The sequence below is a fragment of the Copadichromis virginalis genome, linkage group LG7, assembly GCF_057382275.1.
Source record: "Copadichromis virginalis isolate Kocher_CV1m ecotype Utaka linkage group LG7, C_Virginalis_male_GT1.1, whole genome shotgun sequence".
In the NCBI taxonomy this organism is placed as follows: domain Eukaryota; kingdom Metazoa; phylum Chordata; class Actinopteri; order Cichliformes; family Cichlidae; genus Copadichromis; species Copadichromis virginalis.
In genome coordinates, this window is record NC_140624.1 from 8,865,759 (window position 1) to 8,886,189 (window position 20,431).

The following is a 20,431-nucleotide window of genomic DNA, read 5'->3' on the forward strand; positions in this document are numbered from 1 at the left end:
ACAATTTTCCTCCTCCAGCATACGAAATGAAAGCATCTGAGTGCAGTGCAACCGTGCAGGAAAAAAAAATGCATGTTTGCTTTATGATTTTTTTTCTATCGACCTGGCGTGCAGATATCTGAAGAATCTTTGTGGCACAAGTAACAACATAAATGCAACTTTAAGGTAATTACTGAATTTAGTAATACATTCCATCAAGTTACAGTACTGCACTTTTACCCTAACCTTTAGCAAAGCCTTCACCTTAAAATTTGGTGATATATGTTATGGGGACTTATTGACCTCACAATGGAGGTAGCCCACATATTGTGACTGTGTGGCTTCATGTCCCCAAAGCACAGTATTAACACACACACACACACACACACACACACACACACACACACACACACACACACACACACACACACACACACACACACACACACACACAGGTTTCAGATACATATTGTGACTGTGTGGCTTCATGTCCCCAAAGCACAGTATTAACACACACACACACACACACACACACACACACACACACACACACACACACACACACACACACACACACAGGTTTCAGATACTCCATACAAGGATAGCAGCACTGAAGGCTCTGACAGTGACACATTGTTGTGTCCACACATACTATTGCATTTGTTCTGTAGATGCATTTACCAGAAGCGCTAGAGGGCGCTAGTGAGTATGTTGTTCTGGTTGTGGTTTTGAAGAAGAAAAAAGAAAAATAAAGAAAGGAGTCAACTCCGGTAATCCTCTGTTCCTACCTACGTGTGTGTGTAATGCTTGCTGAACTAACACCACACAACACACATACAAGCAGTTAGGACCACAGCTTACCAAACGATAATGTTACTATTCCTCCTCCTAGTGGGTGAAACTCACAGTGCACAGTCTTTGTCAAGCTCTGGCTAAATTGTTAAGCTGGTAGTGCAATCCCTGGCAACTAAAGTGTGAACCCCAAGTTGCTCTCAGATGCATTTTTTTGGTGTGTGAATGTTAAACAGAAAGCACTAGCGTGAAGGGGAAACATGGCTTTTGTGAATGAGGCAGAACCAGCCCATTTACTATATATTTTAATTCTTGGAAACCAGAAGTAGACCTGAATATACAAGGTTGTACACAACTGCAACCGTATCTATCAATACAAATAAGTCAAATAGTGTTCATTAAGTTGTTCTATGGTTTATAAGTTAGAAAGTTCATTGGTGGTTTTGGTGTTTTCAAGTTATAAAGCAGAAATGCAGAAAGAGTAAAATGTATTTTTTATTATAATAATTATTTTATATTTATATGTACAAAAGTCTAACAACTTGCCTGTTAGTTAAAATTAATTTATCTAAATGTTAGAAAAGGATGGGGGTTTTAGGTGATGTGACAAGAGTACGTTTTCAGGTACTCCATTCAGCTGATAGAAAAGCAACTCCGTCCCATTCAGAACAGTTTTTCATTTCCTCCCTCTTGAATTAAGACATCATACTGATTAAATTCTGGTTACTGTGGACAATGTGAAAATCTGGAACAGTGTACAATACATAGGAATACAGAAAAGTCAGTCTTACAGTTTTTTACAGACGCTAGGACACATTTCTCAATACTTAGGTCACGTTTGCAAAACTCCTCACACAGTGAGCACAACAGAAGTCTATGTGGGCTAAACTGAGGACCAGTTATCATTGTTTTGGCACAAAATGCATTCAATGACTACATCTCTCAAATTTCATGAATTATTTTCTCACTCAGACACAACAACTGCCAAAAATCTTTGTACGTACAGGACATTTTGCATGTGCTTACATACTGTTTTCAAAACTGTTAAACTCATGGCCAAAACAATAACACAATGCAAAACTTGAAAAGACAGCAAAATGCAACAGCAATATTTTATTGAAACATATTTTACAGTTTTTCTCAGTCGCTTTGGCGCGTTTCTCAGAACACCATTAACATTTGCACAGCAGTTAGTGCATTTCCCAAAACAATTAGTGCAAACTGCAAAACCTAGTGGATAGCCTGCAAAAGCACGTCACATGCACAGAATTGATTATCCATACCTCAAAAGCAAGTATCCATGTCAATGAAACTGTCAGTGCCATCAAAATGAAAAGTCTTGACACCATCTTTATGAACAAGATAGTCAAATGGCATTGTCATGTTTCCACTATGACAGTTTATAATTTCAGTGTTTCCCATTGCAAAAACAATTGGTGACACCTGAAAATGCTGACGACAGCACTATGGCCTACCTGTACAGCCATCTGAAATGTGCAGTAAAGTCACTGTAGATGTTATGGGAGTCTTGGGAGTAACTGAGACACTGAATACGTACGTTTCACATTTCCATTGTGTAGAAGTGTTTGTAATCCTACAGAATTGTGCAAAAGAAAAATATGCTACAGTCACTTGTTCACTGTAGAATACATGTAAACATAAAATCACCAATTTGGTAGAGCCTCCTCATGAGTGACAGCTGTAATTCACCTGAGATCAATTGTTCAATTTCGGAGACATTTCCAGGAAAAATGATACAGAAAGGTATAGGATTTGCTTGACAGATGGCCAATATTTGGCATGTGATAACTAATTCAACAATTTTGTGTGTGATGACTTAAGCAATGGATGTATGACTATTAGTTTTATTGGGAACGACTATTCAGCATCCATAGGTATGATTACTTTTGACTGACATGACATAAGCAAATGGAAATGTCAGAAAGCAGCAGGGAAATGTATGGAAGCAACTGATTCATGTCCAAAATCATTTGCAGTTTGTTCAGAGAGAGGAGAAATTGCTACTATGATGTGCACAAATGACTGAGTGTTGTGGAGGTTGAACTAATAGTTATGAGAATTTCAATTCTGATCTGAGAAACGCACCAAAGCGACTGAGAAAAACTGTAAATCTAAAAATGCAGTTTAACCAGCCACAGCTGATTCTCATTGTAGATGAACATCTACACAGGTGTTACTCCTTCAATTTTTCAACTCCTTCAATTCTGGCAGCCAGAAGATTCTTTCCTAGGTGTGTTGCCCAAGATGACATGAGATGTGATGTGGATGAGAACCTGTGGCCAAATGGAGAAGACCGAGTAGAATAGCATTACTATTGTATGTGTATCAGTGGATGGTGTGTATACAAATTCTTGTATTTTGGGATTACTTAGTGCAAAAAAATAAATAAATACAGAAACAAATATTAACGAATTCTGCATGATGTCTGATTCATTCCAGTAACATATATTGAAATTATAAACAGAGATGTGTCCTTGTTTTACACAAGAAAACACTGTGTAATGCTACATGTTGTTAGTGTTTTTTAGGTCATTGTTTTGTGGGTGACAAAGTGTGTTTGTCGGCTGTCAACCTTTGCTAGTGTTCTGGAAGAATGAGTTTATTTGAGACCTGAATGAAGTGTTTTGGTAGTTGTAGTGCATTTTGAATGTGAAATGAACTGCTTTGCCAAGCTGACGGTCAGTTAGGAGGATTGTGTGAAGAGTTTTGCAAAAGTGACCTAAGTATTGAGAAATGTGTCCTAGCATCTGTAAAAAACTGTAATATGCTGTTGCTTCAGATACACTCTGTAAAGCTTCAGACTGTAGAGGGCGTCAGCGCTCCTGTTTTCACAGCAGCTTTTCTGAAGATCGTCTGTCCGTCAATTTTGTGAGCAAAACATCAATACCTGTTACAACAAAAACAGAAAAAGATCAGAAACATTAAACGTTAAAATGTGTGTTAGTGTTTGTCTATGTGAGAGAGAAGTTTATGCCTGTAATAGTTTGGTTTGAAGGGTCCGTGTTTGCTGATGCCCATGTACTTGGCCTGATCATCTGACAACTCTGTGAGGTGTGCGTCAAATATCGGCAGGTGAAGGCTGGCCACGTATTCATCTGAAAATATGGAGACACAAAGATTATCACACCTTAATTTTCTTCTTGGCTATACTGATAAAACAGGAAAAAGAATAATTAATGACAAAATAAAATTATAATGGTCTATAAAACATTTAATATGATTTTCAGGCTTATGTGCAGCCCTGAGACCCATTACAAATGTATTATGTGAATGTTTTCAAGCTTGATTTTGTGTTGGATAGTGCAAAGTGCAAAAAAGTATTTAGACTTTTTTTTTAACTTAAATTAAATAAAATCCCCTTTAAGTAGCTTAATAATTATCATGCTATATAATATAAAAAACATATTTAAAGTATCTAGTAACACTAAAGTAAATGTAGTCATTATGTAGAATGGCACTTTTCCACAATCAATACTTTATATTATTAGATCATAATTATTAATTCATTTATATGCATTTTAATTTTGTAACTTTTTAATGACTGTATTACAGGTATTCACTTATATAATGTAGATTTCCAATACAAAATGGTAAGTAACTAAAGCTTAGTATCGAGTACAAGATACATTAACAGCTGTGGGATAGAAAGAGAAAGTAATTAAATTAAATTCAGTTTTAATTGTATAGCACCAGATACAACAACAGTCCTCAAGACACTTTATATTAAAAGGTAAAAACCCTACAACCAACATGTGCAAGCACTTGGCAACAGTGGGAGGGAAAAAGTCCTTTTTAAAATGAAGAATGCATTGTAACTTGCCCATCTTCTTTGGCAGCAGGTAGACATCCTTGTTGTATCTTCCTTCTGGGGCATTGTACAGCTCTATGAGAGCCATGGCCTGAAACATAACAGCGAACGTTAACTAAAAGTGACTGCGAGCAGCCTAATGACTGACAGAGCTGCTGTGATGCATTTAGAAAAGAATAACCACTTTGTAAATCTGTTTTCTTACCTGGGTAGCGGCAGTGATGGAGAGGACAAATGAGGGCACGGTAGAGCAGCTCAGATTCAGCAAACGACCCTGAGAGGAAAGTCAATACTAAATGAAAACAAATCACGTAAGAGCGGCTATGATTACAACCATTTGAAATAATATTTCATCCCAATTGAACTGTGGTTTGTATGTACTAAACAGGATAACGTTATGATTAGTGTAGTATGAGCCCCCAGTTTAAAGCACAGCGTACACAAATGCTCTTCCTGTGCTGTCTGATGTTATTATTTACTTTTGGAGGATACACACCTGGTCTTTATATCATTATTGCTGCTTTTCTTTTCTGAATTTCTCTCTATTTTTATCTCAGAATCTCTCAGATTCATCCATCTGTTCCTTATAATACATTAAGAAGAGCGCATATTTCTCTTGCTAAATAAGCAGTGTACTTTAAGGTCACACATTTAAAGTCCTTACATGATTTGGGCCTCATTAGAAGAACAGAGTATCCTCACCTCTGCCAGCAAGACAATTCTCTTGCCATCAGGCCAGATGACGTGATCCACCCGAGGTCTCACATGCACCCACTTCAGATCTAAAGACCGCAGACCAGCCTGAGACATAGGAATCTATAGTTTAACGCCAAATCATTCACATATAGAGGCCTATACACGCACACACAACATGTGTCTTTACCAAATCTATCTCACTGCTGGAGTGTCCCATGTTGCAGACTATGCAGCCATTCTTCATTTTGTCCAGATGTTCTCTCATCACAACATTTTTAATCCCTGCAGAGAAGCAGTGAGTAAAAAAAAAACAAAAAACAGGTGAAAAAAAATTAATTAAAAATAATATTTTGATTGTTTTGTTTAAAAAAAAAGTATTAATCATAGGATGACAGCAGTCACCTGTGCAGGTGATGACCATGTCTATATGTCTGACTATTTCACTCAGTTTAATTACTCTGAAGCCATCCATGCTGAGTGGAGTGGGGGATAAGAGGACAGGGTTAAAACAGTATTTCATCATGTTTTTTTCATGGTGTGGCGTAAGAGGAGGGAACACTTCACATCTTGGTTGATAAAAGCTTCTTCTATTCATACCAGGCCTGAAGGGCACAGATAGGATCCACTTCTGTGACATACACTATAGCACCCAGTGCTTTTAGGGCAGCGCAGCAGCCTTTTCCAACCTACGAGAAAAAGAAATTCAACACAGTCTGGCCGAGTGGCTTAAATGTGGGTTATTTCACGGGGCAAACACTTTATATCCCACTAACCTCGCCATATCCACACACCACCACCTGCTTTCCTCCAAACATGATGTCAGTGGTCCGCTTCAGCCTGGAAGCAGAGTTGATCATGGTCAGTTTGCTGCTATGCTGGTGTTTTTATCTGTTTATTCACTGGCTGGGCCCATGACCTCATTTTAGGTTTGACAGACAGTTTGTCAACCTATATAGATGACAACCGGAAGGAGCGTGTTTGGAGGCGTGGTCCTGCTCCTGAAATTCCGATACATAATCTCCAATAGTCGCAACAGGATTAATTACCCTTCCAGTACAGACTCCTTGCAGAAGTACAGGTTGTCAAACTTCTGTTTGGTCACCGAATCGTTGACATTCATAGCAGGAACAGACAGTCTGCCTGCCTTTGACAGCTGGTACAACCTGAATCAGAGGCACGGAAACACCCACGTGAGCTGCAGATTGACTTTGTAACCTTAAAGTCATTCGAGCTTCGTGTTTACACTCACCGATAGATCCCTGTGATGCTTTCCTCCACAACACCTTTGAGATTCTTAAACAGTTCCGGATACTTCTTATAGATCCAGTCAGTCAAGTCACCACCGTCATCGAGGACCTGGGAATAATAAGAAAAACAAGCTCGAGGCACCTTCATGGAAGCCTTTGTAGATAACACACTGAATTGTAGGTCAAATGGTTCTTGGCCCACATAAACATGAAGCAATAATTTTCAATAAAATGCATCTGAAATATATAAAATCAAAGGTTCATGTACTCAAATAATTATTCATTAAGATTCCAATAAATTCCAATAAATTGCGTTGAAAATTTGAGTGTAAAGGAACAGTTTACCAAGTATTAATTATATTTGAAATACTAACGGTGTTTAAGATCTGAGGCTACAAAAAGTCTTCAAACACGAACAGTATCTTCTGAAATACCACGGAGGATGTGAGTACAAATACACTCCTCCTGAAATGTATGCTTAAATATTACATTAATCTCTCTTAAGAGAATCTGCACATGAAGCTATCAGGTGAAAGCCAACATTTAGGAGAAAGTTAGCTCAAAGAAGTTTATTTTAAGACTCCAGATGAGGCTGCAGGAAAACATAGCTAAGGATATAGAGCTGGAAATGTGCATAATAGACCTGCTTTGAAAAAAACAGGACACATTATGCATACAGTGAGTGAAAATAATTATTCAACCTCTTGTTGAATTTGTAAGTTTGCTCACTTAGAAATAAATGAACAGTGTTTAATTTTCATGGTAATTTCATTTTACTGGAGAGAGACCGAATATCAATAAAAGAGCAAGAAAAAATAACAAAAAACCCCACACTGAGTGAAATGATCCCCTACAACCCTGCTGTAATTCATGCTGGTTGTGAGTCCATATAGCACACAGATTATAATCAATCAATTACAGATAATTCTGATCTTAAGAAGTATCTGCACAAGTCTGGAATGGCCTACAAGTCCATCAGCAAGAAGCGCGGTTCGAAGACAACAACTGCTGGCTTGATTATTCGAAAGTGGAAGAAATATAAAATGATCACTAGTTGCTCTCGGTTTGGAGCTCCACGTGAGATCTTGCCTCATGAGGTGAGATAATTGAAAAAGGTGGTGAATCATCACAAAATTATATCGGAGGAACTTGTTAGTGATCTGAAGTTAGTAGGAACCACACTCACCAAAAACACCATTGGTAACACACTATGGGGTAATGGACTAAAATCTTGCAGTGCCTGCAATGGTCCTCGTGTTCAAGAAGCCACATGTGCAGGCCTGTCTTTTTAAACGATACAGAAACGTGCTGTGGTGTACACAGCTGGTAACCAGCTACAAGAAACACTTTACCACTGTGTTTGCCAACAAAGGGTTCTCCACCAAGTACCAAATCTCATCTTGGTTATGAAATACTTATTTCACTCAATGACATGCAAATCAGTTTATAACTTGTATGTATTGTGTTTTTTCTGGTTCATTTTTGGTTGCTAGCCTGTCTCTCTCCATCAAAATGAAACTACCATAAGAACTGTGTACTTCTAGGGGAAGCTATGTGACGTGTAAGCAGAGTCGATCATCATACCATGTTGGGCTGCCAGGTCTCAGTGCCGACACAATGGTCAATACACCACCAGAACTCATCCTCCGATTCTCCTCTCCACGCAAACACTGAGATGCCTGAGAAGGGAAGTGGCATGAAAAATGTGTGATGGTCAAAAAAGTAAGAGGGAGGAAGAGTAAAACCAGGAGCTTGTGCAGAAGCTGTACCTGCTTTAACCAGAGCAGCTGCCACAGCATTCTGAGTCGAGAAAATGTTACAAGCCGCCCAGCGACACTGCGCCCCCAACGCAGCCAGAGTCTCAATCAGCACCTGCAGGACACCATAAACACACAGAGGCCGGTTCTAGACACTGAAGTAGTGCTAATGCAGAATTATATGATGCACTGTGGATAATATGCAATATAGAAATAAAATAAAATCTAAATAGTGATATTCTTCTCTTTATTTAAAGAAACAAACCAGATCTGTATTTGGCACTTTGTAAATCTCTGTCAGTGCTTGTTTCTTTATTTGACAGCAGTGTGTGTGTTGAACTGACCGCTGTCTGTGCAGTGATGTGTGTGCAGCCCACTACTTTGGCTCCAGCCAGCGGTTTCTCCCCACCTGCCCTTTTCCTCAGGTTCATCAGAGCTGGCATTTCTAAATATCACAGATGAGAATCAAGACACAAAAACCAGGACAGTCTTAGATCCTCCTCTTGTGCATTTCTCTACAGAGCCTCTTTAGATGGGCAGTAACATTCATTTTACTGTTATATTGTAACTTCTGCATAAACTGTGGTTTGAAGGCCGTTGGTACTGGCGTACCTTGCTCTGCCATTTCTATTTCTTTGCGTCCAAAATCAGCCTGACTGATGTTTTTGATGCAGAAGTCAGACGGGCCTTTGGTGGATTTCTGAAGCTTGTCTCGAGGAGAAGACTCATCATCAGAGGTGTCACTGTGCACTGCAACACATAATTTAGACTATGTGAGACAAATCATCTGGCTGACACATGAAGGAGTATTACAGAAACACATGATTCTTTGGCTCAGGTTTTCCAGCCTTTATCTTGTTGATAACTAGGTGATTCTTTTCTCTGATCTCTTTGAAGTCTGCACATACTCTGGCAGTGACTGACATTTTTGAGAAAGGCTCATGGAGCAGATTAGGACCAAATTAATGAGACCTAATTCTGCAGAAGACTTTTCACTTTAATTAAGGTTTGGCCTACAGGTTAATCCTCAGTTTGCGATGCTGGGATCAAAAAAACAGCTCAGTTTATATATCAGAGACATGTGATTAGACTTCACAGCGAGTCTGTTTTCATGTTTCCATACCTGAAGCGAAGCTATCCGTAGATGACTGAGACATGGACCGAACAGTCCTTGTGGGAGGTCTGTTGAATTCTTGCTTCTGGCCAGTGAACGGTATTTGCTGAAGAATCATAAAAGGAAATCACAGACAGGCTCAAAAAGACAGATACCAAATATTTCAGTTTTACCTCTCAGCAGGTCAAAAAAGTTTTTTCCTCTCTGTTTGAAGCAGATAGATGCGGCAGTCAAAGCAGATACATTTGCTCATAAAACACCAACTTTCTTTTAACTCTCTTCTCACAGCCTATCTGTGTCATTAATCTTTCTATTTCTCTCTTTTATCTCTGTATCTGTTGCAATCTCACCATCCAGTGTGGCTGTTTGAAGGCTGGGCTGCTGCCACAGGAATCCCACTTGGCCATGTCTGCTCCCTGGCTGCACGCGTAGACTTAAACCTACAGCTCAGCCTTACTGAAGGCTCACCACCTGTCTTCAGCTTTTCTGTGGATGGCAGATTTTTTTTTCTGCTTTTGTTCTTTCTCTTACATATGTGCACACCCACCAAGACCAACACGCCCACACGCTGACCTCAAGTGTTTGAAGCTTTGCATTTAAGATATCATTTGATTGCATTCTGGAAAATGTAACATATTTCTGTTTTTTGCAAACTTGATCCTTAATAAGCCTCAAATGGGAACATTAGCACCTTGTGAGATGCATTACAGGAAAGGAGAGGGTGCTTATTTTTTGTAATGTAAAAAATACAGTAACATATAGCTCCTAAAGTAATGGGGGTTTGACTAACTTGTTTCAATTCTGTTATTAGCTGTCATAACTCGTCAGCTGCTTTCAAACCCCACAGAAGGAGAAAACAACAACTGTGAGCAAAAAAGAAGAAAAAAGCAAGAAACTGCACTCATGGCTGAAACACAGCAGTCATGCAACTAAAAACAACAAGACAGAAGCGATTAACACATATGTTTGAGGCTTTTTTATGACACAAAGCAAAGCAATGAAAAAGATATTATGCATGGAAAAGGTGTCTGCCTTCAGGAAAGCTTAGTGAAGCACGAGTTCAGGTTTCTAATCTCATCTCAGAACACCTACAGTGTTATGCAGAATTGATTTGGTTTGCCATGTATTTAATGATGGTAGCCTATGGTTTTTATATTGCACATTTAAAAAAGCATTGGTCTGGGTTTACGTTCCTGAAAAAATCTTTCTTTTCATTACATGTGATACAGTTTAATTCCAGGTATCTTTAAGTCCAGGCAGGGTAATATTTTTTAAATCCCCCAACTTAACCACACATTTAAACTAGACCGAGGGTGCAAGAAGAAATCTAGAATCCAAATAAATTTTATAATGGCATAAAATACTAAGTCAGGGCAGGCAGTCATGGAAAGAGACTGGACACCCTGAGGTCCATTAAACTAAAGTAAGAGAGACAGACAGACAGGCAGATTATCGATCTCACAAGGGAAATTACTGAGGAAACTACAGGAGCTGCTGTGACAGACTGTCCACTCTCACGATGCCACTCCTCTACACATCAAATTCTTCAATGAATGAAATACAGTCCACATACATGAACATTTATTTCATAAACCTGCTGATTTAAAACAGCCCAGCATTGTCAAGTTCCTGGTCTGTTGACCCAGCGTTTTGAGTTTTAGTTTATTTGGATGTTATGTTTAAGTTCTTTAGTGTAGCTAAGTTCATTTGTTTATTAGATTCCCTTTGTGTTTTCTACCCCTGTATTTAAGTTTCCCTCTCCCTTTATGTGTTTCATGCTGCGTGTCTTATGTTGTCAAGTTTATATTGTCATGTCTGCGTCTCATGTCTCCTGTTTTATTTTGAAGGTCTGTGTCCTATGTCAGTGTAGTCAGATTTGCTTCCTTTGTCTCATTATGTCAGACTAGTGTCAGCTGTTTCCCCATGTGTGTATTTAGTCGGCGTGTTTCTGTTCATTCTTTGTCAGGTCGTCTGTTGTTCACGTCACGTTCTCCACACCATGTTTCCAAGTTTCATGTCCAGGTTTTTTTTTTGTTGTTTGTTTTAGTTTGTTCACTCCATACAGTCTGCCTCCGCCAGACTGTGACAAGCATGCCTCATTTAAATACTTTGTTTGGCAAAGGTCTCTTGTCAACATTAACAACATTAGTAAACTTTGCTGATCTGGTTTAAATATACACTTTATGGGCAACAGTACTGGGTCACGCCTCATAATCTCTGAAATTAGGTATATAAAATCCAGCACCTAGCCGTGCGCTCTGCCTGTGCAAACATTTATAAAAGCATGAATTGTTCTTAAGAGCTTGCTAAATTAGGGTGTGGTACTGTAACAGGATGCCACCATTGCAACAAGTCAGTTTGTGAAATTTCCTCCCGCTGAGATATCCCACAAGTGGTATTATTGGAAAGTGGAAGTGTTTAGAGACCACAGCAACTGAGCCATGAAGTGCCATGAAGTGCCAGACCAAGTAAAGACACTCTAATGAATGGTGTGAAAGAGAAACCAAACACAGGTCTCTGAAGCGGACAACAAAAGAAAAACAAAGGACGAGCTTTGTTACATAAGGGGCAGCAAGCCCAACCAAGTGGCAACCAGAGATCCACCCAGGGAACACAAGTAGGACACAGGACGAGTATGCAGATGCTAAAACACTGATTCAGAACTGTGGGTTTTGTGGTTTTTAACTTTGAATTAACCCTTTGAGGTCAACACCAAGAAAAAACAATGGATTTTTTTTTGTTTGCATTTCTTATTGATTTGGGTGAGTAATAACCACAATCAATATATATTTTTTTTCAATAGACCCTGTAGTTTTTAAAATATTGATCTCTAACGGTTGAGATGTCACGTAATGGTAAAAGTATGAAATGTCATACAAATACATTAGATAATACAATTATAAAAAAAGGCCAAATTATAATTAAATTGATAACAAAAACTATCCAGGGCATTGGATACAGTTTATTTCTAGTAGCATGCCAGTGAACATTGCTGTTTTCATTCCATCAAAGGAAAGTATTATATCAAACAACAAAATACATCGTTTTTTTAGTCTGCAAATGTGAAAAATGTGCTGCAGCACAAAATACTCCCATTCAGGCCATTTCTGATTGAATGCTACTGTGCAAAATCAAAATCAAATAAAAACAGTGCAAATCAAGCACACCTGCTCATGGTTTTGGTCGTCGGGGTCTTAGGGTGTAGCATTGATTCTGTGGTCTTGGAGAGCTGAATCATGGTCCTCCAACTCTAGATGCTGGCTTGTTAACTTGGTTCAGACACAGCCAGGTGGAAACCTTTTGAGAGCCATCGGTTTCTGGTCCAGTAGGGCACAGTCCCTCTTGTAGACCAGGTATTCAAGTCAAGGATGTATCCGAACAGTGGAATATGCCATCTCCTTAACTTGTAACTTATAACTTGTCTTATACAGGTGTAATATCATATCAGAAAGCTTAATTCTTCCCATATGCTAATTATATACAGGGATGAGTGATGGGCATTGGTCTTTGCATTGGGCTCTTTGCTCCACCGTTTGACCAATGAAAGAGGCATGAACCCACAGGCATTGTTTAGAAGGTCAACACATTTCTTGTCAAACCATTTTATTGCAATCATGGTAAAATGGTAAATGTCCTGTATTTGAATAGTGCTTTACTAGTCCCTAAGGACCCCAAAGCGCTTTACACAACCAGTCATCCACCCATTCACACACACATTCACACACTGGTGATGGCAAGCTACATTGTAGCCACAGCCGCCCTGGGGCGCACTGACAGAGGCGAGGCTGCCGGACACTGGCGCCACCGGGCCCTCTGACCACCACCACCACAATCAGACCTTCATCAGACCTGTAATAACAGGTTCCATGGCCCTTCTTCAACAGGTCTTTGTCTGCCATCAGGGGAGCTCCACCGGTGCAGTTTGGTCATACATGACCAAAACTGAGTATACATGAGTATCATGCCACAGGACTATGTGATTTTTAGCCATATAATTGTTTAACGTCCATATAGTACTTGTTAAACATGAAATTATAATTTTGAGAACTTAGTAATATTAATTTACCAGATACTGTAATTTGGTTAAAAGGTAATCAGTTGTGATATTTGTGATTTCCACATGTTAGTCTTGATTTTTACAATATTTAATAATATTAACTCAGAAAGTTACAAAAATGACTTACTGAGGAAATTATTTCAGCATATTCTTGCTGTGCTAACACTTAATGTGATTTATCAATAGCAATGGATAAAGAAAATGGGTCTAGTGGTAAATTTAAAAAAATTTATTAAACATTTAATTTCACTTTTTTAATGCTGTCAAGTGAAATACATCTGTTTAGTAAGTCCTCTAACACTGTCATATAAGAAAAAATTATATCTTCCTATCTTAGTTTCATCAAAAACACTCAAAATATGTTGGATGCTTTTTTGTTTCTGACTTCCTGGTTGGGAGGGGTATAAGAAGAGCCAACAGTTTCCATTCACAGTGCCTTCTGGTGGACTTTTTTGGCATTACAGATGTAAACCAATTGGTAGAAAAGACTCAACATGGTAGGTCAATTTCAGCAAAAGCCTCAGTTAGATAGGGCCTGAAAATGTGCTCTACCAATTGGTTGAGCAGAACGCTAAAGGGTTTGATATTAAATATTTTCTGTTTGGTTACAGTTTTAGTAACACTATTAAAGTTAAATTTAGTTCAGGGTTTTTTTTTTGTTTAGAATTTTTAGTGGGTGGTTCAAGTTTTCATTTCTGTGATGAATTTCTTGTGATGTTCATATTTTCTTTTGCCTTGGCCTCTGTTTTATTTTATGGTTTCTAGTCTTGTGTTTAGAGTGATATGTGTTACTTTGTGTTTTACTTTGTAATTCTCCTATAGTCTCTCGTATCTTGTTAAGTATTTGTAAAGTAAAAAAGTCAAGTAAAATCTTATCTATATAGCACCTTTCAAGATAAAAATCACAAAGTGCTTCACAGGAGCTAAAACATAAAGATAAAAATCAACCAAAAGCAAGTTAAAAAACATGAGAGTTAGGTGTTAGGAGTTTCTCTGTCATGTTACCTCCTGTTGTATTTTGATAGTCATTTGTCTCTTGTGGCCTGTTTTCAGTTTGGCTCCTGGTCTAGTTCAGCTGTGTTTTGTTACCCACTCTGCCGCACTTACCTACTATGTATATAACTGCAAGATAATAATTGCACTGCAAGGCACTACATGTCTTGGAGTATGGGAGAAGCTGGAGTGCTCCTGACCCAGGACCTTGCTTTGAGGCAACAGTGCAAACCACCACACCATTGTGCTGTTGCAATAGCTCCCTCAGTATAAGTGAATGTGTATTTGCACTGATATATCATTAAATTCACAGTAAAAACTAACACAACTGTGCACTTGTGTCTTCAAGACAGCTGTGGCGGACGATGGGCAGTAAGGGCGGATTATGACAGCACATGTCAGTTTGATGACAACATTATTGTATGGTGCTGTTTGCCAGGCACTGCAGGGTATAACGAGGCTTTCAGTCTGTTCAACTTGTCTTAAAATGTGCCTCTGGAGCTCAGGAAGATTTTGAACTTTGCTATGAATTCTTTGGATTTTTATCCTTCACCTAAATAAAGGTTTTGTTGTTTCTTGAAGTTTGCCTTGAGATTTCAGCATTTGATTAAAGACAAGACATAGGAGACAATTAACTAGCAAAATAAAACAGGCAGTGAACATCGATAAGAAACTTGAACAAACTGTACAAGAAAAGACACATGAGGATGAGATGGAAGTAAACTCTATAGCAGACTGGGATTAAAGCATAATCAGAGCTGAATTGTCTAAAACACGAGTAACTAAACTCCACAACTCCTAACCTTGACCTAAAATATGACATGCTGAAATAAACATGAAACTAACAGGAATCAAAAAGCAGCCTAGCAGTAAAAGGCATAAAGGAAACTAGAATTTAAGACGAAACACAGATAACAGAAGTCCACAGCAAATCCCACAGACCGTGACAGTCACAGAGCAGGATCACTGCTCTACTGAGGCACATAGTGTGTCAACAACTGCAGAGTTCAAACCTCCCCAGGCATTAACATCACCATAAAAACTGACCAAGCACTTCCTGTAAGTGGCCCAGGGCTTTTGTACATGGGGTGTAGTAATACCAGGTACAAACAAAAATAAATTATATTAAAAAGTCACCAATAAATATAAATAAAGCTGTATTTTAAAGTCTGGGGGCTTTTTTTTAAACACATGGTTATAAGAAAACCTTGTGTTTCGTAAAATCACTTAAATACCGCCTTCCAAAAATAGCTGCCACTTACACAAGCCACCAATCATTAACACAAAAGCTATTAACCTTTGACTTGGAGCAGTGTGAAAGTTAACTTAATGAGGTACAGGTGGACATTCAAATTCAAAGCAGCTACTGCACAGATACTCTTCAAATAAATCTCAGAATTACATCTTAATGTGTAAAATATCTCTCTCTTTGTGTCCAACCACACATTTCCTCTATGCCAGTGCAATCGACAAAGACCAACATAACCAATGTAATGTTGCTTAAACCCTCTAATCTTAAAAAAGCTTGAATTGTAATTACACATCAAGTCCTCGACTCGCTGCCCTCTGTAAAAGAAAGAAAAGTTGTGATACCTTGATACAGATGGACTGCACCGCCTCCTCCCTCTTGCCCTTAGATATATTCACTAGATTATACGCTTTCTTCATGCTAGCACAGTGACTCTCATGAACCCTGCAGAGCTGCAAGCCGATGTTGTTCAAGTGACGCTTGATGCCACTCCCTCACCAAACAGGTGACAAAAGAAGGTGGAAGTGAGAAATGTGACCTCTGTGAGGCTTTCTGTGTGTGATTCTGAGAAAATACAGACAGCAGGAACTACAAAGATGAAGAGCGAGATTTAAGGAAAGAAAATCTCAGTTGAGTGCTTTTTGAGGCCACAGATGAAAATAGTTTAAAATAAACAGACAGCAGGGAGGTGACAGTTTTGCAACGTAATGACAGTTATTGCAACATAAAGAAAAACGACAGAAGAACTGGTCACGAGGAAAGAACATTATTCTTAACAAAAGGGTTACAGAGGTAAGCATGAGAGGCCATGTGACAATAGAGCATGAATTCATTGTTTTCTGTCCACAGAATGACCAAGCAGCACTGCAGTGTTACTGAAGTCTCTTAGAGTGGCATTTGACTGATTTAAACTGTGACGGAAAAGACAAGAGCCTGCAGAAACAGTTGGTTATTGTTTTCTGTGGCTACAGGGCAGCTCTGTAAAGTCACAGGACCTAAAACAAAACTGAGGCCATGATAGGAACTTTGGGATTCAATATTTTTGGAGCTTGATCGGCAGCAAGAACAGGATATATTGCCCATTTCTGATTGTACATAGGTGTATCTCTGATAGGCTCCCAGGTTTGTGGTGACACAAGAATGAAATATGTATGTATATATATATATGCTTTTTAAAAGAGACATTTGGATATGTCAGAGCAGGGAAGGGCCAAATGTACTAAGTAATTGAAAAAGATCTGCCATTTTTATTTGCCCACACTTCCCACGAGTAGTTCCCATAAACGTTAAGATGTTTTATCCTTCTTTCACAAACATTTATTCAGAGGTCCTGCTTTTAATGCTGCAATCATCAGACATGACACGAGTCAGTTTGTTAGCTCTCTCGTTTTACATTTTCAGAAAGGGAAAGCAAGTGCAGTATTTGCGTGAGCGTACTGGTCAAACATTCATGGCGACTAAATATCATTAACATCTTGAGTAGATGCACATTCACGCTCCCCGTGGTGTAGTCACAGGTGCATGTGTGATGTTATGTGGGCCTAGCACTTTTATAGTGATAGTGAAAACGCTGTCTCTGCTCACCATGGTAGTCTTCAGCGCTTCAGTAACCGGTTCTTTCGTCACAACCTTGGATACCTCTAACCTGTCTCTGTCCCGACTTTGCTGCGCCCTCCTCCTCTCTGCCGCTTTTAGCATCTGCAGCAGGTTCGGACTGCCTTTGCTTTCCCTTGTTCCACCATTAGCACTCTCCATATCCTCCCCATTAAGTTCAGCTCTGTACTCCTCTAGTGGTTTCAGATACCCATCAGCTAATCCCAGGATCTGGTTCTTTTCCATGTTTCCTCTGATAGTAATGTGTTGAATTAGCTTCTTTCTTCTTCTTCTCTACCCACATATATCTGATATTTCCTCCTCCATAGAGTGTATTTACTCTAAACAGTAGCAGTTCTTGGTTACTTTGACTAAATGTAAAGCAGATAATTGATTTTGGATGCAGTGTGTACAGTGTAAACAGAGATATGAGCACTGCTGCTCGACACGAGGCAAACGTAACCTGGAAATGCAGGAGTGTAACTCACCTCCATCAATAAGTAGATGTCAGTTTGTGCCGTCATACAGTCTTTCATGCTAAAAGGACACAAGGAAGCCCTTGCATTCAAGATCTGAGTCATCTGGACTTGCATTTCTTGTTTTTGTGTTGCCTTTGATAACACTGACTCAAATCCCATTAAGGCACATGTGTAACTCGATCAGAGGGTTACATTATAAACAACCAGGCATGATGTCATGTTTACATTAAATGCCACCAGCATCAACAGAGGCCCTGTGGTTCCTGATCACCTGCTCCAATGCCAGGCTGAAAGACACGAGGTGGGATTTTGCATGTAGGTATGGGCAGAAGTGCCTGGGTTTCTCAGATAGGCTGATTTTTGTATATATAAGGGGTTTGAAACAGTTATAAATCGCACTTAGTGTTCCCCTGATGAACTGCACTTACAGAAAGAAAAAACTTTGCAGCAAAACAGCAGAAACTTTGGATGATAGCCAGTGTACGGCGAGCTAATACATAATGGCCACTGTGAACCAGACGAATAAATATAGCAAGACAGACAAGTCTTAATGTTCATACAGGGGCACCTGACTGGTGTTTGAAGACAGATTTTATTAACCTTTGTTTTAAAAAAAAAAAAGGTCCTTTAACTTTAGTCTGTACAATAGTTTTGTTATGTCTGGTTAAATAGATCGCAGTAGGAAGGTCCCTACAAACAGAATAAAAGGTTCTTCTGTGCAGTATCCAGTGAACTGGACAGAGTTGGTCTTTTCAGGTTTCTACCTTTTAACCTCCAGGTACATGTTTTTTTTTTATCCACTAGAGGGTGTAACAGCTCTGCAGGTGTTGGGAGGTGTTTTCCCATCAGCTAAGACAGAAAAACCCTCTGAGAGAGAAGACTTTAAGATGATGTTCAGGACGTGTTTGCAGTACCATGATCGGAGACGAAGCGCCTGGATCTTTCTCTATTTTGAATGATAATGTTATCAGATTTGTAATCTTTTTTTTAATTGTACACTAAATACAGATGGAAATACATTTAAATTCTCATCTATAAAATGGTGTACTGTTTAAACATTTTTATTTATAATACTGAGTATTGTCAAATATAACCTAAATACTCATTTGGATATCAACTTTCAAACAAAGTATTGCCAAATAAAATATGTCTGTCCTGAAACCTGTGAAACTCAAATAGGTTTTAATCAGTTTTGGATCACTGAAAACTCTCTCACCACATGCAACAGTCCCAGGCAGTGTACACAATATAAACAGGATAGGTTATAATTATAATGTATTATTATAACACAATAAATAAGTCTGTAGAATAAAAACCTGTCTCCCAAACCTCTTACCGCTGCTGCTCGGCATCAGCTAGGAGCGCGTGCATCTGGACCAAACCAAATCAGGGAATTAGGAGGGGTGAGGCAGTCGGAGGCCACGTTGTTGCCAAAACCAAAATAAAAGTAATGCCAGGAAACAAACATGTTTCTAAGGACCTTGAGGCAAACATTATTTTATGGAGACAGGTTAATAATGTTTTTTCTGCTGTTTTCTAGGGCCCCCGTCAGTCATGGGCTCTTAGCCAAAATGATCGTCATCATTTTGATTATACAATTTGAACAATATTAACCTACTAAGCTTCTACCTAAGTAGGATTATAGTCTATATAGTTCAAGTAGAAAGTCTATTTACTTCTTATTTTTATGTCTAAACTCTTTTGTGGGAGCACTTTTTGAGTGATAAGTCTGTAACAGGACAGAGGACTGCACACATCCTAATGCTTACAGCAAATAACTCTTCTCGTTAAAAATGTGAAGTAAATTGCTTTTGGCTGGTAAACTGGATTACAATCTTTCAAACACTTATCTGTATGTGACTTAAGCAACCTCAGCTTGCTGTCTAAGGCCGTGTTCACACTAATATGTTTTTGTTTGAAAATGCATCTTTTGCGCTCCGTTTTGGCCTTCCGTCCACACCGAGACGTCATTTTTGGTCAAGGAAAACAGACCTTTTTGTAAACGCTCTCCAAAGTGGATACATTTGAAGACACCGTTTTAGCGTTGCAGTCATGTGATCAATTCAACTAAGATGGCGGACGGCATTGTGCAGCAGTTGTTTTGTTTGCTCTCAATTTTGACAGCCTTTATAAAGATTAATATCAGTTTGTAAATGCTCCAGATAGCTCCAGATAAAACTCAGCACTTTTCCTTGACTTTTCAAAGAACCAGAAAGTAAATAAATGGCAGACAGAAATGACCCAGCTCAATCGTATTACTTTTCACACATGCACAGTACAGGAACGTAGGGTTTTCAGTGTGGAAGAAAACAACTGAAAAAGATAGTGTGGACACGGAGCGTTATTAGACCAAAACGCCATTTTCCAATTTATCTGGATTAGTGTAGACGTAGCCTAGGACTCCTGCAATGGTGTTCAGACCCAAAACCTACAGTTCTTCTAGTGAGTCTGGCTCTAAAAACAAATTAGTCCCTAAAGACTCCCAGCATAAAAAACATGACTATGTTATTTACAGCATCTAAAACAAAACAAACAAACAAAAACAAATGGGTGACATCATCATGGGTGATGGCTACCTCTTTCTTTCGTATACAGCCTGTAATCTTGTGGCAGTAATTTGGTCGGTTTGGTTAAGTTTTTTTCATA

The 20,431-nt window shown here is 38.9% G+C and overlaps 1 protein-coding gene across 1 annotated transcript; it reads right to left on the minus strand.

Moving 5' to 3' along the window:
- Positions 1-1,107: 1,107 nt before the first annotated feature.
- On the minus strand, positions 1,108-16,136 carry LOC146704406 (S-adenosylhomocysteine hydrolase-like protein 1). The gene is made up of 17 exons (XM_085461543.1): positions 16,058-16,136; positions 9,424-9,520; positions 8,913-9,050; positions 8,645-8,745; positions 8,313-8,415; positions 8,128-8,222; positions 6,546-6,652; positions 6,343-6,459; positions 6,070-6,133; positions 5,894-5,982; positions 5,699-5,769; positions 5,484-5,578; positions 5,303-5,401; positions 4,806-4,874; positions 4,613-4,691; positions 3,767-3,887; positions 1,108-3,679 (listed from the first exon to the last, which is right to left on the minus strand). The coding sequence occupies exons 1-17, from the start codon at positions 16,130-16,132 to the stop codon at positions 3,673-3,675; spliced, it is 1,527 nt and encodes a 508-aa protein (XP_085317669.1). The 5' UTR covers positions 16,133-16,136; the 3' UTR covers positions 1,108-3,672.
- Between the last annotated feature and the right edge of the window lie 4,295 nt (positions 16,137-20,431).

Bases quoted from the DNA above. Each gene is read 5' to 3' on its own strand.
- LOC146704406 (XM_085461543.1), bottom strand. From the start codon at position 16,132: ATGAAGAAAGCGTATAATCTAGTGAATATATCTAAGGGCAAGAGGGAG. The intron at 6,653-8,127 runs GTATGATGATCG...TATTATTCCCAG, and splicing joins AGACCTGGCAGCCCAACATG to GTCCTCGATGACGGTGGTGA. The intron at 4,692-4,805 runs GTAAGAAAACAG...GTTATGTTTCAG, and splicing joins CCATCACTGCCGCTACCCAG to GCCATGGCTCTCATAGAGCT.